Source organism: Aedes aegypti, chromosome 3 (genome assembly GCF_002204515.2).
Source record: "Aedes aegypti strain LVP_AGWG chromosome 3, AaegL5.0 Primary Assembly, whole genome shotgun sequence".
Taxonomy (NCBI): domain Eukaryota; kingdom Metazoa; phylum Arthropoda; class Insecta; order Diptera; family Culicidae; genus Aedes; species Aedes aegypti.
Window position 1 is genome coordinate 224,118,302 of NC_035109.1, and position 27,948 is coordinate 224,146,249.

A 27,948-nucleotide genomic window follows, 5' to 3' on the forward strand; every position below is an offset into this window, starting at 1 on the left:
TTTTGCCATATGTGAGATTTCTCATTCAAACGGTTTAGCAGTGACGTAAAATCAAACGGCGGTGATATCGAACGATGCATTGACAGTTTACATTTCAATTACAACCATCTTTTATCGGGACATACCTGCCCTGTCGCGATTAATTTTCTATAAAAGCGATTGGCCTTCAATGGTGGCGGTAAGTAGCAAATCAGACAGCCAATTGAATAAGTGATATAAAAGATATTAGATCGACTGGAACCTGTGATACGCGATCGGATAGAGAGGCAGCGGAAGAAGACATGGTTTTACGTAAAGTGTGGAGTGCGGTTGCCTTCATAATATGTTTCCAAAGTGCAATTGATGCAGCTGGGATATGTGGAAATGCCACAATTCGGAAGCATTGGTCCGATTGTAATAAGTTTGTAGAATGCGGCGAATCCAGTACAGTGATTTTTGAGTGTCCTGAACGCAGTTTCTTCAACTCGGAAACGTTGGTGTGCGACTTTGCTATGTATGCAGAATGTGTCGTGGACCTAGAGGCTGAAGTGCAGTTTTTTGGACAGCAGAGAATGTTGGAATCCGCACCAGGAGTTTTAGTTACTATCGATACATGTAACCAGAATCCTTTGGGAGCAAAACTACCGCATCCAGACTTTTGCAATATGTTCTATCACTGTTCTCCTTCCGGTCCAATTCTGTTCGAGTGCCCAGCAAACCTCTTGTTCTGCCCGAAGCGAAATGTTTGCAATTGGCCCCAGTTTGTTGAATGTGGCATCACAGAAGGGGAAGTGAATGGGGAATGTCCGGAAAATTGCTTCCCAGATAAACGCTGCCCGCTGAATTGCTATCCTGATTTGAATACAACTGTGCTGCCACATCCGAGCATGTGCACTGCATATCTGCGTTGCATAGATGGTTGTGCTTGTTTCCAAAACTGCGCGGCTGGCCTCTACTGGAGTACGAATCTGGGGCGCTGTGTAGAACGCGTTCGATCTGAGTGTGTGGAAATCGAGAGACCAAGCTGTCCAGAATGCATAATGCACGAAAACTGCCCTCCGGTAGATGATCCCAACAATCCCATTCGCTTCCCGTATCCTGGAAGATGTGATGCTTACATGAAGTGTCACCAAGGTCAAGCTTGCAAAGTGGAATGCCCGGAAGGCCTTGAGTTTGATCCGGAAACGGAAGTTTGCGATATCCCGTGGGGGTGCGTTCCAGGCACAACTGCTGTAACCACTGATGTAAGTTCTTGTTTAATTAACCCTCTAATACCCAAATTTTTATTTTCGATCTAAATATCATTTTTCGTTATCTAAAATCGTTCTTAACACGTTTTGGGCAATATGATTTATTTTTATTCACGAATTTGTGAATTTTGGTTTTTGATTTTAATAATTTTTATTTTTGAACATCAATGAAAAAGGATTTTTTCTGGTTACTGATTTTTGGCAATAATAAAAATTTAAGTTTTCAGGGTACTTTTAAAAATATGAAATTTTTAATTTTTTTCTATGATATTTTTTTATTTTCCGTGTAATTAACGGAAAAACAGGTTTAAAATTATTTTAATACCACCAAGCTCTTCTTCTGTAATAGGTTGATCGTAGAAAAATATAAAAGGTTTGCATTTTTATATTAGAGCAATTCCACCGAACATGACGATTTTTTTTTTTAAATTTAATTTTTGTATTTTTTGAATCGCCTGAAAATTAGCATACAGATTCTTTATGACCAAAAATGCCATTTTGCACCTTCAGACCGCCATTTTGAACCTCGCCTTATTTTTGAGAAGGGCGTATCGGAAAATGCATAGCAAATCTTTAAAAAACTATAACTCGAAAACGGTTTGTCCGATCGATTTGAGATCTTCTACAAAGTTGTAGGTATTGCTTAGGACTATATGGAGAAAAATATGCAAGGTAAAAAAAAGTTACAGATTATTTTTTATTTCAAAAACAAAATTTTAAAATCGATTTTCTCCAGAAACGCAGTTTCGATTTTTTTTATTTTTGGATTTGTTTTAGGGGACAACTTATGTGATTTATTGCACAACGTTTCAAAATGGAAGAATTATGGACAAAAAAGTTATGATTTTTTAAAAAATTACAGATTTTGAAAAAAAAATCGAAATAGAGGAAAGCAATAATTTTTAATGTGATTATTTGAAAGTACAGAAAAATTGCAATCGAAAAGTACTTAAGTAAATTTTTTCTAGGATGCATCAATTTCGAGATATACTCATATTTACATAAAATTTCCAAATAAAAAAGTAAATTAGGCCCTTTTCAAACATATTTCGTGTTTCTCCATTCCAGAAATAATTTATTTTGATTGAATGAGTCGTAGCTGAATTGTTTATTGTTTGATCAAAACCTATATACTAAAGTATTTAAAAAAGTATGCACGATAAAAAAAATATAAACGAAATTTTCAAATGAAAATTTGAAGTTCATTGTTCTTAAAAACCGCAAAATTGATGTTTTTAATTTTTGGATATGTTTTGCAGCATATTGTTTGTAATTTCTTGCACAATGCCTCAAAACGGAAAATATTTGGATAAAAAATAAATTATTTAAAAAAATAAATAAAACGAATTTATGTAAAACGATATTTTTGGTGCGTTTTTTTGAGTATAGAATATTAACTGAATATTTTTAAATATGAAAAATTTCTATCGAAAAATACTCAAGTAAAATTTAGCTGAGATGCATCACTTCCGAGATATACACGGTAAATCTAAACGTGACATTAAAAATGTGATTCTATCACAACGGTGTACCTTTGGTCCCCAGGGCTAAGCCCGGCTAACGGGTAAAGCCCTCTCATCGCGGCAAGATCGTACAACCATGGAGAAGGAGTTTTTTTTTTTTGTGCTGCAATTTTATTTCTGAATTATATCAACTACTTCCTTGTTATCGTCACAGCTCGAAAATTGTCTAACTTCAATTTGTGTTTCAGAGATAGGGATAAACGAGTGATATTTCTGAGTGCCTTGAACTGTTTTTGCACTTGAAAATAGTTGGTTAAGTTCTTGTGCAATGATATCATATTCTTCAGTAGTTGAATAACAAAAGAAGATTTGTGTGAGCTGCTCTTCTTTCCGATTTTGAACCCAATCATATAGTTCCTTAGCATTTTTTATCGGATGTTCACGTTCTTTGGCAAGACTGGCTCTGGTAGCCATACGTTTTAGTGTCCCTCCTATGGCATCGCATGGCCCTTTTCCATGTGATGTTGCAAAAAAATACCATTCAACTTCTATATCATATTTGATTTTAAATTGCCAAAGAGTTGAAAAGTTCTTCCTATTTTTATACTGTGATGCAGCTCCGTCAGACATAAAATATATCTTGTTGGCAGTTAATTTGTGATCCAATCGCAAAAAATCTATCATTTTAGATATGGATAAGTTGACAGATACAGAATCGTGGCGCAAATCTTCTGAAATTACAACAAAACTTAAATGATTAACTTTGCCATCTTGACGATAATATATTACAAACGGATGCAAAATAGCTTGCTGAGCATTCCAATGATGGCTTTGAACTTCATCTTGAAGAATAAATGTGTAGTTTTCCGAAAAATCACAAATTACCACAAATTTACCTTCTATCAAATTGTTTTTTGTGTTATTTAAAAATGTAGCTTGCTCTTTTTTGATGAAATCATGAGGTATTAGTTGCTCCAATTTACGAGCAAAATATGATACAAATTCATCAGGCTGCTTTAAAAAAGTTTCAATATCACACCTGTCGGTTGTGAGCCACTGTTCAAATTGTGATTCGTCAATGCCATTCTCTTCGATTTCTGATAACAAGCTTCGTTAAAATGTAGTAGAATCAAAACATTTTTCACAACAACGTAAGGTGCACTGTTTTTGTTTCACATAATAAACTATCAGTAAAAAAAATTAAATCATACAGTAAATTATATTTCTTTAAACTATGGATTATCAAATTTACATTTTCGTGAATAGTACATAGGCACACATTATGTGTTACAGAGCTAGTTAACAATTTACAATTCTTCGGTCTCAATTTTGCAAAAGATGAAAATCCTATTTGAACACCACTATGTAATTCAGTAAATCGATTAAACGACTCTCTTAATGTAGTCATCATTAACCTTTTTTGAATTGCTAGTCGCTTTCCGTCTCTCATCACAGAAACATAATCACGTTGGCCAGGCATCACTCGGCTAGTTTCATCATCTTCGTAAAAGTTTTCTACAATTTCTTTTGCTACATTACTTAGCCCGAAAGATGTACGAGATTTACTTGTTCCTTCTAATGACTGTTTAGCTTGTGTTGCCAAATACCTGGATGTATTAAATGTATCCATTATTACATCCAACACATAAAAAAATATTGTTTTCCTTTATTTCGATTTTTTTTCAAAGTTTGTAATATTTTATAAAATTATAACTTATTTTTGTCCATGATTCTTCCATTATGAAACATTGTGCAATAAATCACATAAGTTGTCCCTTAAAACATGTCCAAAAATAATAAAAATCACAGATGCATTTTCATATAAAATCGATTTTAATATTTTTTATTAAAAAAATCTGTCATTATTTTTTACCTTGCATATTTTTTTCCAAAAAGTCCTAAACAATACCTACAACAACCGCAAAATATATCCAAAAATTAAAAACATCAATGTGGCGGTTTTTAAGAACTATTAGCTTCAAATTTTTATTTGAAAATATCGTTTATATTTGTTACCGTGCACTCTTTTTTCAATACTTTAGCATAAATGTTTTGATCAAACGATAAACGATTTTGCTACGATTCGCTCAATCAAAATATTTTTTTCTGGAATGGAGAAACACGAAATATGCTTGAAAAGGGCCTATTTTACTTTTTTTATTTGAAAATTTTATATAAATATGAGTATATCTCGAAATTGATGCAACCTAGAAAAAATTTACTTAAGTACTTTTCGATTGCAATTTTTCTGTACTTTCAAATAATCACATAAAAAAATATTGTTCTCCTCTATTTCGATTTTTTTTCAAAATCTGTCTTTTTTGTCCATAATTCTTCCATTTTGAAACATTGTGCAATAAATCACATAAGTTGTCCCCTAAAACATATCCAAAAATAAAAAAAAAAACTGCGTTTCTGGAGAAAATCGATTTTAAAATTTTGTTTTTGAAATAAAAAATAATCTGTAACTTTTTTTTACCTTGCATATTTTTCTCCATATAGTCCTAAGCAATACCTACAACTTTGTAGAAGATCTCAAATCGATCGGACAAACCGTTTTCGAGTTACAGTTTTTTAAAGATTTGCCGTGCATTTTCCGATACGCCCTTCTCAAAAATAAGGCGAGGTTCAAAATGGCGGTCTGAAAGTGCATAATGGCATTTTTGGTCATAAAGAATCTGTATGCAAATTTTCAGGCGATTCAAAAAATACAAAAATAATCGGGTTTGCGAAACGGCGTGGAACCGCTCATTAGGGATGGTACACAAATTATGTCACGCTAAATTTCAACTTTTTCGACCCCCCCCCCCCCCCCCCTTTGTCACACTTTTTGTATGAGTCCTCTGAAAATTTTGTAAGGCTTGTCACGCTTGGCTCGACCCCCTCCCCCCTTAGAGCGTGACGTAATTTGTGCATGACCCCTTACACGTTAAATGAACCCCAGGCATTTGAAGGTTATATAGAAATACAATTTTTCAAACAATTTTCAATAGAAAAAAGTTTCAAAAGTCATAAAAAACTTTTCTTATATGCATGTTATGAGTCAAGGTTAAAGCCACAAATAAAATCATTTTGATTTCTGAGCTACGAAAAATACACAAAATTCCAAAGTGTACCCCGTCTAAAGACGGGGTTGGGTATTAGAGGGTTAATTAATTATTTAATTAATTAACAACTATCGAAAAACTTAACATTACATATATTTTGCAATTGGAATAAATGGACAAATTGATGTGAAATTTGTGAAAAAGTTTCACGTCTTCTCGGTGAGAATCGAACTCACGACTCCCAGTTCACTAGAAACGATGCGTTACCCCTACACGCTCGTTCAAATCTACTCAAAAGAGAGAGCCTTTTACTCACTTTTGAACTTTCATTCTAGCTGTCAAAAGTGAGTAGCTTTATTTTATCAATTGTTACTCAATCATGAAAGAAAACGATCTTACTCACTTTTGAGTAAACACTACACTAAAGATAAAGTTAGAGGATTTTTGCGATCGGGGTATGCACATACACAGTATGTGCAAAACCAATGAACTATCACCAGTGCAGGGGCGCGGGAAGTGGGTAGGACTGATAGGACATATACTACGCACGAAAAACACTGGGTAGGACAGTCAAAGGATTGCCCTAACTACGATTCAACAAAAAAAATATCAGCAGAAAGCAACTCGATCAACGTTGTGTTTATTCTTATGGAAGACACGATAAGGTTTTTCATGGTATTCTCATGACTAGTAAAGCGTGACATGGTTTGTGCATGACCCCAAAAGTTCTGGTTCATGGAAGAACGATTGAGAATAACTATAGTTAAAATGCAGGGAAATTAGCTGTAATAATTGCTACAAGAAACTTGGGACTAATTGCCGTGAGCATTCCTGAAAATAATTCTTGACAAGTTTCTGGAACATCCATAGGTAATTATCAGAAGATTATTGAAGAATCTCCGGATGAAGTAATGTATTAATCTAGTGCCAATCGCATCGTGTTATACACAGCACAAATGTGAGGTGCTAGCGATTACTGATTGTGCGTTTACTCTTTATATAATCTATCCAAGTATTAATAAACCTCTTGTCGATTTTCAGAGCAATTCCTATAGAACTGCACAGCAAGAGAGTGAGCAGATTATGACGATTGTTTGCTGGATTGTTGAAGAAATTACAGTGAAATATTTTATGGAGTTTCAAGCATTTTCAGTTTCTCCTGAAAATTTTTGCGATTAGCTGAGTCTAATACACAAATTCACAAAATTTTTGCTGTTCATCCTCACTGGTTGTAAGGGTAAGTTTGGTTTATTTTCGTCATTTTTTTTTATAAAATTGATTCAAAAAGAATGTAATTAGGGGAATTGGGTATAAAATGCACCGTTGGGATAAAACGCGCCACGCTCGATTTGAACGCTGTTTTCACCACAGATAATAGAAAATGTATTCAAATGCTTCTCTACTTATTTTTTTTAAGTGTTTTCCTGGCAAAAATCGTAAAAAAACTCGAATAAACATATTTTCATTGCAATTTATTTTTATTTCGTAGGTCATTTTTCAGGTCGATAATTAACAAAACTTTTGAAACTATCACTGAGAATCATCTTCTGCTCTCCCATAGTTTATTTTCCATAAGAAAAAAGTGTTGAGTTTATCTTTAAAAATCGTATTAAAGGACTTAAACTTTAATCAACTCGTGGGGCAAAACGACCACTTCTATTTCATAACACCAAAACAGCCGTATGAATTCAAATTATTGCAAACGTAATGCCACGCTATAGTTACGTACCAATTTGAACCTTACAAATGCACATTTTTCGAATCAGCATATATACTATCATTGAACAATAACATCTGATCAAACGCCCTCATGTATGCAACGTATATGCAAGCATGATTGCGCATGCGCACGCGCGTACGGTTAACGCCGAGCTCAAGTGGCGCGTTTTACCCCGCAAAAAAATAAAATGCAGATAAGCAAGCATTTTATAAAAATTTATTTAATAACTCCAGAACAGTGTCGTAAAAATTCAGCCGAATGATACCCGATCAGTGCGAAAACGAACAAAAACAAACTCCGCTAGCAAGAAGCCAATCTGACTTCGAGTGCGAATGCGACGAGAAAGAGAGTGGGTGCAACACACGCACACATTCAGTTTCACCCACTGTTGGTGTCATTTCAAAATTCAGTTTCACCTAGAGGCACTGAAATTGAAAATTGAGTATAAAAAATTACAAATGAATTTTATATTACTGGTGTAAGAAAACGACAATGTGATGCCTCCAGTTGATGAATCATGATTGTCTTTTAATAAAAAAATACAACTTTTGCAATTTGCGGATGTTTTGTGGGGTATTCTGACGGAAATGATTTTTTCACTAGTGAAATTGAATTTGAATGTCAGTAGTGGATGAGAATAAGTGTAGCAAAAGTAATTGAAAAATTGAATGCACGTTCTACCAGATTCGTGCATGTATTGTCAAACAAACATTCACACAAAAAAGAATTTAACGATGGCGGAGCCTACTGAGGATCGGCGTTGTTGACTGTATATTGAAATATGCTGACACTGCTCCAGAAAAACGAAAATGGATGCCTGTTTCTACTTATTGATAGACAACATGTTTGTCTACGAGATAATGATTAAACAAAGCTCCTTCCTTAGAAGGCTTGTTGTGCCCACAGTTACCCTACATCATTTAATTCGGAATTTCACCGCTAGGTGCTAGTGCTAGTGGGCATGCTTTTGTTTTACAAATAACTCAGGAGCTCCAATTAGAAAGACGGCGTCTCTGCCAAAGTTGTTCAGGAAGTCAATAGCAGGGATTGAATCCTGAGAAAATTGAGAGAATCTCTCACTTATCGCTCTCTGTAACAATCATGACTTTCACCACATCATGAGAGCCTGTTTATCCAGCTTTTTACGCTAGCATGCCATAAAATTTGAATCAACCCCCGTGTGACATTTCTTGCCAACACTTTAATTGTTTTATGGCAAAATCAAAGTAAGCTTACTGGTGTTGAAAGTATGTTACGCTGATATCAAAACGTCAACAGGATTCATTCCTGATTTTATTTACAAATTAGAAAACACTTCTTCATTTAAATTTAATATTTTTTATATTTTAGGTCAATGGAAAACGTTGAATAATAATAACAATTTGCACGGCATACAAGTTTAACAATAATTAATCATGTACACCATGAGCCAGGTGGAGAATAAATTTCTGTTTACTATGAAGAATTAACATGTATATGCGAATTAGACTAAAAGTTGCTGAAATGATTTTTTAACATTTTTAAAGTTCTGTTTCTTTAGTTCAGAGTTTAGAGGACAAAGGTTTAAAGAGTGTTTGATTTTTCGCCTGAACATGGAACATGAACGCTTATGTCGCAGTCATGTCGATTGCTGGTCAAGTTGCTTTTGTTCGACGATGGTACTCCGTTGCCTTTTTTAACTAAGCTTTACTGCGGGGAACACCTACACAATTCCCTCCCTCTCTTTCACATAATAATCCTATAATCAATCTTATAATTTTCATAGACTTCTCGCTTCCAAGGGGGTGGTCACTCTTCGCACTTCATTCGGCACAGCTGTGCCTTCAATGCGCCAAGGTGTGCCAAGCGCACCAAACGTGCTATAATGCTACATGCCATAAAAATTCATTGAACTGATATCTCGGAAAATCGTTCTTAGCAAGCATTGACATTTTCTTCGTGTTTGTCATTATGACGGGAATGAAAAATTATGTAGGTGTTATATGTAAGACTTCAATTCGTCTCACACAAATTCCAAAGACAACACGGGAATTGCGATTCAAAAATAAATGGTTATGTACAGGAGCGTGGTATCGAGCTTAAAGGGAAGCAAGAAAGGTCATTCCGAGCATTTGAGCATTCGCTGTAGTATGGGTATTTGAACACGATGCAGGAGAACATTCTTGGCAGGGCAGGCAATCGTCAGATTCGTCACAGTGCGATGACGAAATAAAAAAAGACATCGTCATCCAGTACAATAACTCTGGCAGGTCGACGTCTCTTCATCGACGAAAGAATGCACGACTAACTTCAATCCCAAATCGTCAACGAGCAAATTTTTCTTCATCCCGCTTGCTACCCTTACTCACAAGAAGAAGGCGTTTACTGTATATTCGCTTGCTTCGCACCAACCAACGAATGCCATCACATAATTGCTTGTATTGGCAAATGAACCCGCTTTCCTCATGATTCTATAACAGCTCTGTTGGTAAGCGCGTGGTGTTGACGATTCAGAGATCGTTTGTTCGATTCCAGTCGTGTTTTGTTATTTTGTTTTTGTTTTATTTTTTCAAAAAATGCTCTCAATCTGTCGAAGACACGATTCATATTTTTAGTCGGCTCAGTGCTCCCGAACGAAGATTCACCCGTAACGAAGGAATCGTATTTGTTCGTCATGACGCCGAGCCTCTGCGCCGGATCTCTGCGGCAAATCGTCATCCGAAGCTGGTTGAGCGACGATGACGATGCTTCTTTTAGTTTCGTCGCCGACTTTTTCCATTTGAAGGTGACGATTGTCTAGCCTGATTCTTGGGTCTAGTGAATAGAAAGTTTTCTGAACCAGAGACTATCTATATTTAATGGAGGGAGAGTATGGACATTCCACGGTCAGTGTGTTCGGGCCCTTAATATATATATGAGGAGCTGCACAACCTTAAGAAAATATTCTTTGTTTAGCAGAATAAGTAAGTAGAAGCTCGGTTCTTATATTTTTCCCCAGATTCTCAAGCATTTTTGCATTCATTTCTTCGGCTTTGAAATTTACTATGAGCGGATAATTTCTTGTATCTTTCAATATGAATTGAGTATAAGCAAAAAGCCTATTCCATCGCCAGTTCGGTTTGATGGGTTCTGCTGGTTTGGTGCCACTTTGTTCTAAAATAAAAATAAATTATAAACAGTGAATCAATTGTCACCCAACACGCAGCAACAAAGACATTGTCATCTCCTACTCTTGTTGCAACAATTTCGTTCCGCAACATCAGTTTATCATCACTTGAACAGAATATGACAATGATCGATTACCAAGTGCGCAGCGATTTTCTGGGCTTCGCATTGCAATTTTCGAGAACTTTCTCCGTGATGGTAAACATTGACACATTATCGAACAGCATCCATAAAACAAATTGAGTTTTGTGTGTAAAATAATTGATTAATCGCGAGTTGAAAAGGTTGCAACAATGTTGCGCCCTGTGATTGTAACGACAATTTTGCTTTTGATTGTATCCTTATCCGCAACAGTTGGGACAAACGGTTGTGAGCGAGATTGCTTTTTGCTTTTTTGTCTGTTTTGATGACAATTTGATTCACTGATTATAAATGTAAATTTAACAAACTAAAACTTTGTCCGAAGACGAAGCCAACGTGAACAATTTTGAAAATCCGTGTTTGACGGAGAGCAATCAACTCGAAAAACTCAATGATTGCTGAAACGGAAATTTCAGTTCACTGCGATTTTTATAGCAACCCACTATGAAACAAACTGTGCCAGTCAGTGCGCCGAAATGTGCCATTGCTGCGCAAGGCGCACTGCGTAGAGTGACCACCCCTTGCTCGCTTCTAAATAATGGAGTATATGTTTGAATTGGTTTCCAATAATGTTCTGATTGGGCATAAATTTAAGCTTCGTCATAGAATAACCAATCATGTATTGGCTTATAAAGTACGTTAATCACGACGCTTATACGTCTGTGTACGTTTCCAAACGCATTTTCATAGTATTTGTTAAATAATGGATAATTTGTGTTTGAAAAGATTTTTGCTGGCTCCTATTATTCGCAGAGTCCATAAATCGGCTACCTCAAATAAAAGACGAGCAGAATTGTGGACGGAACCGTATTCGTTGCACACCATTTAGTGTAGACCTCGGTGTAGACGCTTCAACTAAAATGAACAATTCCAAACTTTTAACATTGCTCCACATTGCTCTCCTCGGGTTCCCAAAAAGAAGTGCAATAATTATTGTTTGAAGAAAATGTTTAAAATCAGATATTGAAGCTCCGTAACTACACGAAACAAATGTAAATAGTGAAAATTCTTGACAGTTCAATCAACAATTTTAAGCCACAGCCTACTAAGATCGAACTATAAAACTTGTATGCAATATCAAATTCAATTCACCCCCTGTACTTTTATGGCTAGCGTAAAAAGCTGGATAGTATACTGCTACAAGCTCAAAACCTGGAGGGCACTATTATTATCGGATTGTTTATCATGCCAGTAAAACAATACACCTACCCCACCCCTAATGGTAAAAAAACGATTAAAATGGATTTTATTTTTGGGACTCTCGTTCGCTGCTCTTATTTACCAAACTTGTTACAACTTGCGATACATCGCCTATCATGGACTGCTACAGATAGAATGTTTTCCTACGCTCGCTTTGATCGCACCTCAAAATCATATGAGTTCGAATTCTGCAATGCCTGGTCAAGTTGACTTGCGGAAATTGATTCGCAATAATTTTTTATTTTTTTTTATCATTGATGATTTCAATGCCAAACATGGATCATGGAATAATTCGCAAAGCAATTCCAACGACAGAATTTTATTTGATGAGTTCTCTTCAGGATATTTCTAAATTACCCTGATAGTTCTACTTATTCTTCCAGAAACCCTTCTACGATTGATTTGGTCTTGACCGACTCCAGTCATCATTGTAGCCAATTAGTTACTCATGCTGATTTTGATTCTGATCATCTTCTTCTTCTTCTTGGCATTAACGTTCTTACTGGGACAGAGCCTGCTTCCCAGCTTAGTGTTCTTGTGAGCACTTCCACAGTTATTAACTGAGAGCTTTCTTTGCCAAATTTGCCATTTTCGTATTCGTATATCGTGTGGCAGGTACGATTATACTCTATGCCCAGGGAAGTCAAGGAAATTTCCATTACGAAAAGATCCTGGACCGACCGGGAATTGAACCCAGACACCTCCAGCATGGCTTTGCTTAATAGCCGCAGACGCTAACCACTCGGCTAAGGAAGGCCCCTAAAATTCTGATCATGTCCCTGTTAAATTTCAGATAACACATGAAGCGATAGTCAATTTTATTAGCTCTCCTTTTCAATTATTAACGAGCCGACTGGAATACACATGAATCACACATCGATAGTAATCTTGATGTGAACATTTCGTTGCAAACAACATTTCGTTGCAACTTAGTGAGGAGAAGGCAGTATGGCAGTATCTAAAAAACGAAATTCAAACCCGTTTTCCACAATAGGGTCCTAGAATGTTTAATGAAATGTTGTTTTTATTTAATAACATGAAAAAGCATGTTACTGCATCTAATTTAGCAATTTTTCCCGCTAAAATAACGGCTATATTAAATTTAAACTTTAATATAAAAAATTGGGTCCATAAATGAACCTTGACACTTCTTATCATGTTTGACGTTCGCTTAGTCGACAAAAACACCACAGGGGTTTTATTTTTAACACTGCGGTTATTCCTATCTGACATTTCGAAAGGGACACGGAAAACAAAATACACCAAAATTTGAGCTTAAGCCAAGGGGTGTGACAAAATCCAACAAAAACACAAAAAAATGTTTTTTGGGCTCAAACAAACGAAAAACATTAAAAATGGAGTAAACGTGTGTTTTTAGCCTTCACTTAGGGGTTTGGCACTAAAATTGGGACAGAGCTTTACTGCCCATAACTGCATAACAGTCACATTCGACATTTTTGACAAATTGGAGTTAATGCCATGGAGAGTCATCAAATGATAAATACTTTCTATCAACTTACTAAAATCTGTGAGATTGTTCTAGAAAATTCGAAAAAAATACCAAGCTGTTTTGTCACATTGGCAATTGTAACCGCATAACAGTCACATTGAGATTATAAATGAGCCTCGTAATGTACTAGCAATGACATTTCTATCAGAATTATTTTCTGACTATTCACCCAATATGCGATATGAGTTGTACAAAATTTCAGCCTCAAATAAGCTCTTTTGAATTTTTAATGATTTTTTGAAAATTTTAGTTTCCTCCCATACTGCAGTAGAATGCAAACTTGGTATCCCATTTACTCAATGCCTACTTTTGTCGAATGTTACAAATATGCAGTTATGGGCAGTTTAGGCTCTATTAAGAAACAACAATTAACAAAAATCAATTGGGCCCTGGTTCTAAGCCCTTGTGGAAATTATCTAAAATTTTGAAGGTTAAACCTCAAAAGCCAATTTCGGCATTGAAAGAGGAAACAAATTATTACTTACTAAATTGCGAAAAAGTTTAAAAACTTGCCATGCAATTTGAAGGCGTGCAGAGTTCTATTTGCAAATCAGATTACCGTAATCCGGGGGCAAAATGATCATTATTTCACAACACTTTGTCATGTTTTCCTTTGGAATTCAAAAATTGTCAAATTTATTTCAGTAAAATCAGTACTTCATTGATCTCTATCAGTTTATGCAATCGATTTCTTATTAAATAAAATTAAACATTTCAAAAAATTAGTTTTAATATCAAAAATTGAAAATGACACATTTGGGCGAAAATGATCACTATATAATAAAGCATATTTTAGAATGTAAAATTTTGCTATCTACTAAATTTGGGTTTCCTGAATCTGAAAATGATGTCAAAATTCTTACAACTCGTGTATATCATCATTTTATTTCAAAATTTTACCTTGTAAATATGCATAATACGCCTAAATGTATGCAACTTCCATTGAAATAAGCACGTTATTCAACAATAAACGGTTTTATGAGCAAAAAAACTATTCTTAAAATGCTGTACAATTTCAAAAATGAGTTCAGCAGTTCACATTGAAGCTTACACAGTATTTTTAACACTCAAAGTTTACATGCAGGCTTAGCATCAGCGGATTGTTTAGTACCGACATACTAGAAAACATGGAATATCTGTGATGGCAACGAAGTACTAAACATCCTTGGAAGGAAATGCTATTTAGTACTGACCTGATCAAATTCACCTCAGTGATCAATTTGCCCCCGAATTACGGTACTCAGGATTTTTAAAGCATTCCCAATCAAGAGAACGTTTCCGAAAATACCTGGGGGATTGATTTGGAAAAAGTAAAGACTTCAAATGCATGATTTTTTTACATTCTCGTCAAGAAACTTCCAGAGAATAGCTTATCATTCTTGGTTGATATATTTAACAAATGTTTGCAGTTGGTACATTTTCTTGACAAATGAAGAAAAAAATCCAAGATTGTACCAGTTTTAAACCAGACAAAAATCCTGCTGAAGCTTCTAGCTATCGTCCAATCAGCTGGCTCTCTCTTAATCAGTAAACTATTTGAAAAGGCATTTTGAACAACAAATTTAACTCGTCCCAACAAATCTGAAGGCTATTCCACTGGTCTTGCTCTTCTAGACAAAGAAAAGCATTCGACAATGTTTGAAATGAAGGCACGATTGTAAAATTAAACAATAATTTCTCATTGTAGGGGGACTAGAGGCATAATGAACACCCGGGGCGACATGGACACGCCTCAATCTCTGAGAAAATGCATACTTCATCAAAAGTTCATACACTGCATGAAATCTGTATTGCATTTGAAATGTTTGACAGTAAAAAAGTTTATGTTTTGCTTCAATTGTCCTTTGAAATTTGACTTAAAGTTTTTCTCTGCTCTAAATTGGTGTATAAGCAAGAGGGTGGGAGAATCTAATTTTTGAGCAAAATAACGAACCCGGAAAGATTCTTTTTAGCTCGGAATTAGCTTTTACAATCGGAACGACTGACAGACATTAAATATTTTGGAATCATTAAATTTTATGCAAGTGTTCATTTTACCCCGATACCTTTTTGATAGCCTTGTTTTGAACCTAATTTTCATTCTCACTTATGTGGCATATGATATGATTTTTATTACCATGAATGAATGTAACACGTCGTACTAACATAACACTTGAAAACTAGCTGGTAGTAATTTGAAGAATTAAAAAGTCATTGTATGGTATGAAAACAAGCATTTGCTTGATGTGTCCATTATGCCTCGAATTCCCCTACATTGTTGGAAACATCCTAAATAATATGTCAAATAGTTTATTATCACACAACTAACTTACCCAACTTGGCTAGCCACGTTCCAAAGAAATTTGGAATTTTGTACAACAGTGTTGTTACTGTACAGTCGCCCCACAGGGGAAATATCTTATCAAATAGAGCTGCAATCACGTAGAACACATTTTACCTACGGGAACAATAATGCTATACAGCATCGCAATCAGTTATAATATGCTAAATCACATTTTTTCGTCCGTAGGAAATAAAACGTCAACCATATGCCTAGTAGCTTTGATTCATAACTGTGGGGGATTCAAAACCATACCACAGTTATGAGTCAAAGATAAGACGATTCCGAAAGAAACGCCAAAACGTATGCCTTCACTAACACACCATTCGTTTACCTCGCAGATAAATTGCTGTTATAGTGCTTTGATCCATAATATGAGTCGGTTTGATCCATAATACAGACCTTCCTCTCCAAGTGATCCACATCTGTGGGATAGACAACGTTTGAAATTTCTATAAAAAATTTCACTTTTTCGTAAATAATTGCGAATTTTGAGATGTATTCCCGGAAACAATTATGTTGTTCAGTGCCCGGGAAGGAATTTTGATTGTACGGCGCCACCATGATTTTTAATCATATTTTATTCATGTCCATATTGTTCAAAATACCAATACTCAAGATTTCGAATCTTAGGATATTAGACGGCAGGTGACTAAGCGATATAGGTATTTTGCTACGTTCAAATATATCATATGATATTCCGATATATCTATCTTCTGAATCAATACATCGGTGATATCGATACTTTGATTCGATAATCGTATCGAATCAAATATCGATACTTCACAGTATCGGAACGTCCCTAACTGTGGTGGACGACTGACATCGACAAACGCATGGTACTGTTGGCAAACTCGCCTAAATTTTGGCTCAAGCCATACTCCATTCTGCACGTTGCCTCAATGTTGTTGTAATCCCATATAATTACAACTTCAAATGCAGAAATATTACATTCTGCTGTTAGTAGGAAGAATGTTACTGAAAATTGTCGAATATTCTGTTGAAGAGCTGTTGAAAGGTTCGAAAATCTATCCTATAGCATCGTACTTCTCAACCACGTCTTAACTCTCCTCATGGCTGAGAAGCTTCTTTTGCATCCTGCCGAACTAATTGCGATCGCAATTGCTACTTGTACCATTTTATATAAATTTGGTGTTATTTCAAGTTTTAGTTCTGTATGCATGTTTTACAAATTGGGAATCAAGTTTATACTGCTTCTGCGTCGTGATCTATGAACTTTATTGCACTGTCCAAATCTAGACAAAGTAATGCGTCTGCTTGCTAAAATATTCTTGCATTTGTCCAAGCGCGTTGTCGATTACCTGTAAGAAAATAAAAAGCCATTAAGTAAAAAGGTGACATTCAATTTATAAGGATTTTTTTTATCTTTTTGTACGTATACAAAAAACAATTGCAGTCAATATTGAAAACTAACAGAACTAGTCAAATCGAAATTGGAGTTAAGTATTTTGCATCTTTTAGTTTTGCTTTTATTGATTATATGTTAATTGATAAGTGTATATCGTCGACCATTTGCAATCTCCATACTTGCATCCTTCATTCACATCTATACATCCACAGATAATGCAAATAAGTGATACTGAGAGAGAGTCTTCTTCCTGAAAGACTGCATGTTGCAGTAAAATACGCATTTCATTCAATATATACAAAAAAAGGGCAGAATTAGGAAGTATAGAATACACCAAAATCTTCTTTTTATTCTTTTTGTTAAAAATTCCACTTCTTACGCCTTATCGCATTACGCAGTGCTACCAGAACATCCGGTTTGAACATACGGAAACCATTTAACTGAACTAGTATAATTCCACAGACATACAGCGGTAACAGCTAGAACAACTATCAATGGGTTACATGCATGCCCTGATTCGCTACTCGTCACATAGTAACGCACATGCGCTAGTGTTTATGTACGAAAAATCGCTAAAGAGGTAACGCGAAAAATATTTGTATGACGAAATGCGTCTAACGAATTATTTCTCAAATTTGGGAACTATTTTCGTAAAAATATTTGGTACCGGTTGTACGCAAGGAGGATGGCTATCACGCCTACCAAATATTTTTTTGATCAAAGTTTTCATTCACGAGAAATTTTAAGTAAGATGCCTTTCCTCATACAAAATAAAACGAGAAAACTTCTGCTGATCAATTGTGGACATGAGCGAAGCAGGTAATCCATTGAAAAGACTTCTTCTTATTATTATTCTTGGCATTAACGTCCTTACTGGGACAGCGCCTGCTACTCAGCTTAGTGTTCTTGTGAGCACTTCCACAGTTATTAACTGAGAGCTTTCTTTGCCTTAGTTGCCATTTTCGCCTTCGTATATCGTGTGGCAGGTACGATGATACTCTATGCCCAGTGAAGCCAAGGAACTTTCCATTACGAAAATATCCTGGACCGACCGGGAATTAACCTAGACATCTTCAGCATGGCTTTGCTTTGTAGCCTCGGACTCCACAAAGGAAGGTTCCCATTGGCAATTGTCAATTATTGGTAATAATAATCAGATATTGTATGGTGCTACGAGATGAATTAAGAGATTATAGCAAGTATGTGGTAAATACATTAGGAAATATTACACAAATAACTCTTTAGGGGCGGTCCATTAATTACGTAAGACAATTTTCGAGGTTTTTCGACCCCCCTCCCCCCATGGTAAGATTTTTTGTATGAAAATTAAAAATATATTGTATGACGCGTAATAAATCTCCAAAACCCCACCCCTCCCCCAATAAACCCTTACGTAATTAATGGACAGCCCCTTAGTAGACATTTGTTGGCCCTGAAAAGAGACGATTGAAATGTTGAATTCGAGTAACACGGACACATTTTGACGACGCACTGTTTGAAAACCTCCTCGCCCGATGAGGTTTTTGGTGGCGGCTTTTTCGGGGTCTTCTTCATCGCGGCGGTCTTCGAAACTTTGTGGAGTTTTGCTTAGGAGCTGCTTTCTTTTTCTACTCCTCCTTGTCGGATGCAAGGCACACAGTTTCCCGGGATTTCACTTCACTCTTTCCAATCTTGCAATCTTGCCGACATCGCAGTTGTAGTTCCGCTGATGTATTTCTCGATCACCTACAGGGAGGACCCGTTCCGTTCGTTTAGGGCTGCGATGGCGGCCACAACTATCTCATTCTCCTGTGGACTGCTTTCTCTTCTTCTTCTTCTTCTCCTTCTTCTTGGCGGTGGCAGCGGTTACCCCTATTTATAGATTTGCTTGAAATCAACGTTGTCTTTTAAAACAGTTGTTAAACTATTTGGACAGGTATGTGGGATTCAATAAGTAAACGACATGAACCTTTGATGTCTTTCTTGAGGTGCTAACCAAGGAATTTCGTTAAGGTACACACTTAAATTATTTTACGGATTCCTGTAAAATTCTCAACAGCTGAACAGTTCGGTGAAATAAATTAACGGAGTACGGTAAATTTTTACAGTATCCCGTTAAAAATCACCGGAATCCGTAAAATTTCGACGGAATTACGGTGTTTTATTTCACCGAACTGTTCAGCTGTTGAGATTACGGTGAAATTCACCGTAAGAGCTTAGTGTGTAACGTCCATTTATTACGTAACGCTAAAATTGGAAATTTTTGACCCCTTCCCCCCATCGGTAACGCTTCTTGTACGAAAAATTTAAAATTTGTGTATGAGCCGTCACGTTTGAGCCTACTCCCCCCTCCTAGAGCGTTACGTAATTTATGGATGCCGTCTAAGCCAGCAAAAAGTTATAAACGTTTAAAATATTTCATGCCAACGTTTGAAATTCCAATTTCAGTTTCACTCCTGTATAAAAAAGAAAGAGGTAGTTGTACGTCAAAACGAGAGATAATAGCACCTGTAACAGGAAACTTTGATGATCCACAACGCACAACAGACAGCTCAACAATTGACACTTCGGTCGCAACGAAAATAAAAGATAATGAAAGTATTAGTATCACTTGTTGGAATGTAAGGGGCTGCTGCAGAATTGAGAAGCAAAATTCGATAGACGAAACTCTCGCAGAAATGGACTCTCAAATAGCACTCTTGCAAGAAGTTAATACAGATTGTGAAACGATTATCCCTAAAAACTACATGTGGCAGATATTCAAAAATCCAGGAGACAGGCAGCGTGAACTGGCGGTTCTGGTGAGGAAATCATCGAGTATCATTATAAGCAATGTCTTCAGAAAACAGAGTGGATGGAAACATTTCACGATTTTCAACGTCATGCTCCAAATCAAGGAATTGGTAAGTTTTTAGGGGACTTGAAAGCAGCATTCATCAGTACTAATTGTAAGGACAGAATGATCATGTGCGGAAATTTAATTTCCCAACTAGGCAAAGACATTGCTGAAAACGAGAAGAAACTGATCGGAAAGTACGTCGGGCACGAGTTAGCGAACGAGAATGGAGGACAAGTAACGCGCGCGGAGCGCAGATGCTCTCGAAGGACGATCTATTCGTGCCGGCGATCAACTACAATACCCCTCGTATTCTACTGTCGTTGATGGCGTTGTAGATACTGTCTGAAAGGGGGGGGGGGAGTGGTGTTGATAAAGTATTCAGAAATACACTACTCTGCCTCGTATATTGTTTGATACGACTGGCTAGACGTAGCTGTATTGTTCTAGCAATGCTGTCTGGTTCTGCAAACTTGGCGAGTGATGTTGTGTTACGAACCAGTGTGGAATTCATCGAGAATGAGAAAGTTTTGTTTCCCAAATCTGTGCATTTGGATTGCGGTCTACTTCTGTAGCACGCAGTGGACGTCTTTATACACAGTGGGCTCAACTGATTGATCGTCATAAAATAGGTAACTTTTCACACATAGTTCACATTGGCGTGAACAGCCGAATATGATTGTTTTCGAGAATTCATATAAAAAATCGCGAATATTAACGAAAAAGTGTCGATTTCGATAGAAATTTCAAACGTTGTCCATCCCACAGATGTGGATCAGTGGAACAGGAGGGTCCCTAATATGGATCAAATCGACTCGTATTATGGATCAGAACACTACAAAAGCATTTTATCTGTGAACTAAACGAATGGTGTGTTAGTGAAAGTATAAATTTCGGCGTTTCTTTCGGAATCGTCTTATCGTTGATTCATAACTGTGGTACGGGTTTCAATGCCCCACAGTTATGAATCAACGATTCTATAAATACGGAAAACATTTTATTTCATACGGACGAATAAAATATGCTCGAAGATATTATGATATTGATTGCAATGCTGTACAGATTTATGGTTCACGTAGATAAAATGTGCTCTGCGTAATTGCAACTCTATTTGATGAGATATTCACCATTTAAGCCAACTTTGATCCACATCTGTGTGCTTTCCATAACTGTGGGGTGACTGTACTCCCCACATGGTTTACCAAGGATAAATCATCGCAGATTGACCATTTTCTGAACGCATGTGGCTCCAGTTCGTGATAGAATATCGAATGCAAGCACAACAAAAGGAAGAAGCACAGAACAGAGAGTTGAGGCATCTTTGGAATGGGATGTGAAACTTCTTCAGGAGGAGAGTTTCATGGAGAAACTATCAGAGACAGCAATCGACGCAGAAAATCCATCACTTACCACTTCAAAGCGTCGGAGTTACTAGCAGAAAAGATGCACTCCACTGCAAGGTCAACGATAAACATGTTCTCAAAAATTTCAGCAGCACCCAATCTAAGGCATGCCTTGGCTAATCTAAAGAAAACCCTGTTCCTCTCAGCAGTCGTCGTTTGAAAGATTTAATTAAAGCACAAAATCAATACAGAAAAGTATGTCACGAGAGGGGAGAAAAAGATGAGCTCGAATTCTTCAAAAATCTACAACTTTACAAACCCGGAGAAAGAATCAGGCGGACATACAAGCACTTAAAACAAAATAAAAAGAGACGAGCCTTCAAGAACACTGTGGATATCTTTCTGGCACAATTCCAAGAACCGGATGGTGAGGATCAGCTACCAGTACTGATTGAGGAATCGCCGACTAATAATATAAATAATGAGCCAGAACCGGACAAGAAGACGCGGTGCAGATTGAACTACTGAAATATGCTGATAACTCGACAATCGAAGAATTTAAAAAGCTTTTTAAAAGGGTATGGAAAGAGAACGACATTCCAGATAGCTGGCATAATACTCTGTGCGTACCAATACCAAAAAAGAAAGGTGCGACATCAGCAAAAGATTATAGAAAAATAACGCTCGCTAGCGCGGCATCAAGGTGTACGCCAGTTTGATATCTCATCGAAAATAAAACACCGATAGGAAACCATCAAGCTGGATTCTTGAACGAGCGTTCGACTGTGCCACATGCATGCCGCATCATGGAAGAAAAATGGAATGCTGGCGATTACCATTCTGGCGATGTCATTAGACTGTCTTCAATCTTTACGTTTTGTAAAAATCTTTTTTACTTTTCCGTCCAATATTTGACCTATCCATTTCCATCTATTTGATAACTCGTGGAATTTATCAAGTCAACTGTTGAGCAGTCGTGTCTTTTGTCACCATCAGCAGAACCAGGTGCTACGGCAAGCATGTTGCAATGTTGCATGTTCCTTAATTCAAACAATATTACCAATCTTAGTATAAGCAGCGACCATCAATCGATATTACTCAGTACCTTCAATGCAATGGGTTACATGCATGGCCTGATTCGCTACTCTCCGCACAGTAACGCACATGCGCTAGTGTCTATGCACGAAAAATTGCTAAAAGGTAACGCAAAAAACATTTGTATGGCGAAATGCATCTAACGAATTATTTCTCAAAATTGGGACCTTATTTCGAAAAAATATTTAGTACCGGTTGTACGTAATGATGATGGCTATCACGCCTACCAAATTTTTTTTTCGATAAATGCTTTCATTTACGAGAAATTTGAAGTTAGATGGCTTTCCCCAAAATAAAACGAGAAAACTTCTGCTGATCAACTGTGGATAAGAGCAAAGCATGGCTCTTGTTTGCCCAAAAGATGCATCGTATACTGTGACCCAATTTCATATTCATACAGGATACTGTTTTCACATCAAGTTAGTAAAAAACTATTAAATGATGTATTGAGTTTAAAATACTAGGTAATAGGTGTCATCTATTATTTGCCAATCACAAAATGTTTCCATTTACATTCAGCTTTGGATTAAAGGAAAAGTATTGAATTTATGACTAAAATTCACCCAATTCCTTATTCGTACACCTACCAAAATTCAAACGTACAACATTCAAAACTAAATTTAAAAGCTCTATTTGATTGCTTTAGTGCTTAATTATGATGTTCAGATGTAGTGAAGCACATTTGGACAATTTATTAGCGGACATATATGAAATTTAAGTAAAATTATGAGAAATGCCAGTTTTTCAAAGATGTTTGCTATAGAATCCAGTAATTCGAACAATAACGTTCATTTTTGTCATTGGATCCAATCTATTAATTATATTCGTGAGCTCTGATAAAAGTTTAGTTGAAATGTATACAGTTTTCAGAAATCATCTTCTTCTTCTTTCTGGCGTTACGTCCCCACTGGGACAGAGCCTGCTTCTCAGCTTAGTGTTCTTAGGAGCACTTCCACAGTTATTAACTGATAGCTTACTTTGCCAATGACCATTTTTGCATGTGTATATCGTGTGGCAGGTACGAAGATACTCTATGCCCTGGGATGTCGAGAAAATTTCCAGCCCATAAAGATCCTCGATCGGTGGTATTCGAACCCACGACCCTCAGCTTGGTCTTGCTGGATAGCTGCGCGTTTACCGCTACGGCTATCTGGGCGCCATAGAAATCATAAACATGATGATAATAAATCTTCGAGCTGTTTAGTAGAATACCGTAATTTCGGGTGAAATTGATCACTTCTCGCGGTTTTTCTTGTCTGATTTCTATAATGTTGACAATGCCAAACAACTGAATGCAGGAAAACAAGTACATAGGTAAGCCTCATTGACTCAAGAACCAAAATTTTCTAACAAATGTAATTTTAGTGCTAAAAAATATCTCTAAAATAAAAAATCGGGAGATCTCATTTCGGGGTGAAATTGATCACTTATCAATGCGAATTTTGTTTGTTTTCAAAACAACTCCACATGATAAATTTGAGCTCCCTGAATCCGAATTTGCTTGCCACATTCTTAACATTACAATATTTATAGAAATAATGAATATTTAAATTTCAAGAAAAACACAGAAAACGCCTGAATGTATGCAATTTCTTAAGGAAATTTATGATATCTAACAGAAATTCGATTATTTAAACCAAATCAGCAAATTGGTAAGAGTTTTGGTTATAAAATATAGTTTGGGGATATATTTTAAGTATCCTCACAAACTTTCAGGATTTTACCATGTCCAAATCCTTGTCTAGAACTAGAAGTTTATTGTTGTTTGTCAATACTGCACCGTACATGATTTTGAAATTTTACATTATTTTCATAGAAATGAACATTTTTGAACGCAAAAAACTTCACAACACACAATTTGGACATACTTACGACAAACAACGTTCATTCACTGCAGGTTACATTGATATTTGTGCTCCATCAGGAAGGATAAAATCGAGTGACACAGTGATCAATTTCACCCTACTGATCAATTTCACCCGAATTTACGGTACCGTAATTTCGGGTGAAATTGATCACTTTTCACTGTTTTCCATGTCTGTTTTGTATGATGGTGCCAATTCCAAACAACTTAATGCAGGAAAACAAGTATGACGGTGAGCCTCATAGGTTTATATACTCAATTTTTCATACAGTTGTGATTTTAGTGCTGAAAATCGTCTCTAAAATAAAAAATCAAGGAATTCTATTGCGGGGTGAAATTGATCACCTTTCAAAACAATTATTGTTAGTTTTGAAAACAACGTTACTAATTTAATTTGGGCCCCCGGAGTCCAAATATGCTTGCCAAATTCTTAACAATGCAAAATTTATGGAAATAATAAACAATTAATTTTCAACAATACCGCAGAAAACGCCTAAATGTAGGCAATTTCCGAAGGAATCTTCTGATATCTATAAAAAAATCAATTATTACAACATAATGAACAAATTGGTACGAATTTTGATGATAAGATTCGTTTTGGGGATATATTTCAAGCGTCCTTACAAATTTTCAGGTGTACACCATGTCCAAATCCTTGTATAAAACTATAAGTTTACTGATGTCTGCCAATACCACACGGAACACGATTATGGAATTTTCTATTATTTTCATTGAAATAAACATTCCTTAACACAAAAAGCTTCACAACATGCAATTCGACAATAGTTAAGACAAACAACGTTCATTTACATAGGTTGCATTGATTTCTGTGCTCTGTTAGAGGGAAATAAGATGGTGTGACACAGTGATCAATTTCACCCTACTGATCAATTTCACCCGAATTTAAGGTACCTATAAGTAGATGAAAAAACCGAATTTAGTACTATACCATTCAATTCCACTAGAGTTTGTATCCTTTGACAAATACGCGTAATTCGATCTCAACTGTAAGGCCGTCTTCAGTGTCGTGTACTAGACTCGACTTAAGTCAGTTTTTATCCCTTTTGAGTTCAGAAAATGATTGTGCCATAACTTCAAAACTCTTCTAAAATTATATTTTTATCAATGTAAACCAAATTTTCATTCTAAACAACAGGTATAGGTTAATTTTGAACTTGTCCGTAAAAAGAATTTGAACTACAAACTTCGTTTTACAATAAATATATATGGCTTTTATCGAACACAATACTATTACTCTAGTGAAAATCAAAGGATATATAGATAGGTAGATACACATATGGGACAATTTATCTTGAATTTCGTTCAAAAGTTCATTGGAATACCAGTTTAGAGATGACTTCTTCAAAACACTTCGTCAACATGCAATTTGTTTCAGAAATACATTTGAAAAATATAAATTCATGAAAAGTTTCACAAATATAAGCATTTTTTAACATATTTTCATCAAATTTTCATACCACAACAACAAAAAAGCCCCACGTGGCCCCACTTTTCTTTCTTCGCGACAATGAAACTTATGTTCTTGGCTAGTCGTATACGAGAAATTAGCTGCCGCAATCTGCCGCTTCATGAATTATCCTGGATTTTGTAAAACACTATTTTTAGACTGTTTTTACCAAAAATATAATTAAACCTGAAAATTTTGCTACTGAATGATGTAAATTTACTTTATTATAGTTAAGCTTCTAATACTTGATGACAAAAAAATGTTTAAATATTTTGTTTATGAAAAAATGGTCAAAATCGATTTTTTGACTGTTTTTACTAAATTGTCATATATCGTAATCCATGTCAGTGATAGAGTGTAAGTGTCTTCCGAAGAAATGTCATAAATGCCTCAATGAACAACTTTGCAGAAGAAAGTTTTTTGCTAGGACGCTCCTATCAAAAGATAAAACTGATCTAGATCAGTTTTAACTTATCTAGATCAAATCTGAATGTGTCAAAATATAGTACAAGTTATTCCAAAACACTTTGTCGAAGACACCAAACCTCTAGGGTGCATATGTAGAGTACTAGAGGTTTTGGCCGTCGAAAACAGCGATCTGCCCCAGTGTGCCCCTGTTGAGAAACGTTGTGCTAGACTATATGACACAAAAATCCCACAAAATCCTCATTATAATGTTCAGCATAAAGTACTAAAGTACCTTTTTTTCATTTCTTTCAAAAAGATGTTTTTTTATTGACTGGCATTTGATTGACTTTACGAGAGTCGATTTTATCGTGCACTTCGAAAAAATTGGCTCTTCGCCAAATGCTGTTTCTGCGATTAGGCCCGCAATTCAAAAAGGTTAGGCAGGGCTGATTTATAGCATTCAGTGTTACCTCACTTATCGATTTTACTTCATTTCACAGTAATTTGAATCAACTCGAAACAAAAATCGAAAACACCCCTCCCTGAGCGATTTTTTGGGTATGCCACTGAGTGATGTACCTATGTAAATATTATGAAATATTTCATATCCACCATTGACATCGTCGTGGAAACTTAGTGATAATAGAGCCTTCACTTTGTTGCTATTAGTGTTAGGTACTATTAGGAATGATCGTGAAATTCTTTACACAAAAAACAAAACAGGACTTGGAAGTTTGTTCTCTGTGGTAAAAGGTTGAAAACACGCTCTAACAAATGACCAATAATTTGTACCATTGGCGCCCAACTTTTGAATGTATAAAACTGTATGTGACTTTAATACATCACGACGCTTTTAAACCACAGATAATTAAGGCAAAAATTTACTTATTTTTATTTTTCAGGGCACTGATGATCCAGACGAAACACCAATAACGACGCCAATAACGACACCAGAACCACCAGTAACATCGCCAATAACGACGCCAGATCCACCAGTAACAACTCCCGTAACGACGCCAGAACCACCAGTAACAACGCCAATAACGACGCCAGATCCACCAGTAACAACGCCAATAACGACGCCAGATCCACCAGTAACAACACCAATTACGACGCCAGAACCACCAGTAACAACGCCAGATCCACCAGTAACAACTCCCGTCACGACGCCAGAACCGCCAATAACAACGCCAGATCCACCAGTAACAACGCCAATAACGACGCCAGATCCACCAGTAACAACACCAATAACGACGCCAGATCCACCAGTAACAACACCAATAACGACGCCAGAACCACCAGTAACAACTCCCGATACAACGCCTATAACGACTCCAGTAACGACGCCAGTGGTTACGACAGAACCCCCTCTATGTCCGGTATGCCCTCCTGGGGTCTGCCATCCAGATGACAGGTGCCCGGTTGATCCATGCCAAGAGTGCGATCCCCTTCTACTACCACATCCGGATGATTGTGCAATGTTCTACAAATGCACTCACGGATATGCCTGTGAAATGCGCTGCCCCTCCGGACTGCACTGGAGCAGTGCAATGAATCGCTGTGAGTGGCCAAAACTTGGCGACTGTGCTTTGGGGGAACAGTAGATCCAGATCGCCGAAGATGCAGTGCGTGAGTAATGGGATTGTTTGTGCGTGAGTAATGGGACATAACTATCTCACCTGATTTGCTTGCTTGACGAGTTACAGAGCCGTAAAGATCCAGAAGTTTCCATGCGAACTCCAGCGCAAATGTATATGGTACAATAAATATTAAACTAAATAAATATTAAATTATATATTCGATCAAGAGAAA

At 36.4% G+C, this 27,948-nt stretch overlaps 1 protein-coding gene across 2 annotated transcripts; it reads left to right on the top strand.

The window, feature by feature from the left end:
• The first annotated feature begins 180 nt into the window (after positions 1–180).
• Positions 181–27,948, top strand: LOC5572126 (pollen-specific leucine-rich repeat extensin-like protein 2). Of its 2 annotated transcripts, XM_021851002.1 has the most exons (3): positions 181–1,223; positions 27,039–27,189; positions 27,331–27,948. In XM_021851002.1, exons 1-3 carry the CDS (start codon positions 282–284, stop codon positions 27,738–27,740), a joined length of 1,503 nt encoding a protein of 500 aa, XP_021706694.1. In that variant the 5' UTR covers positions 181–281; the 3' UTR covers positions 27,741–27,948. The 2 variants fall into 2 exon arrangements, with proteins under 2 accessions (XP_021706694.1, XP_021706693.1); XM_021851001.1 differs by having other exon boundaries at positions 27,039–27,948.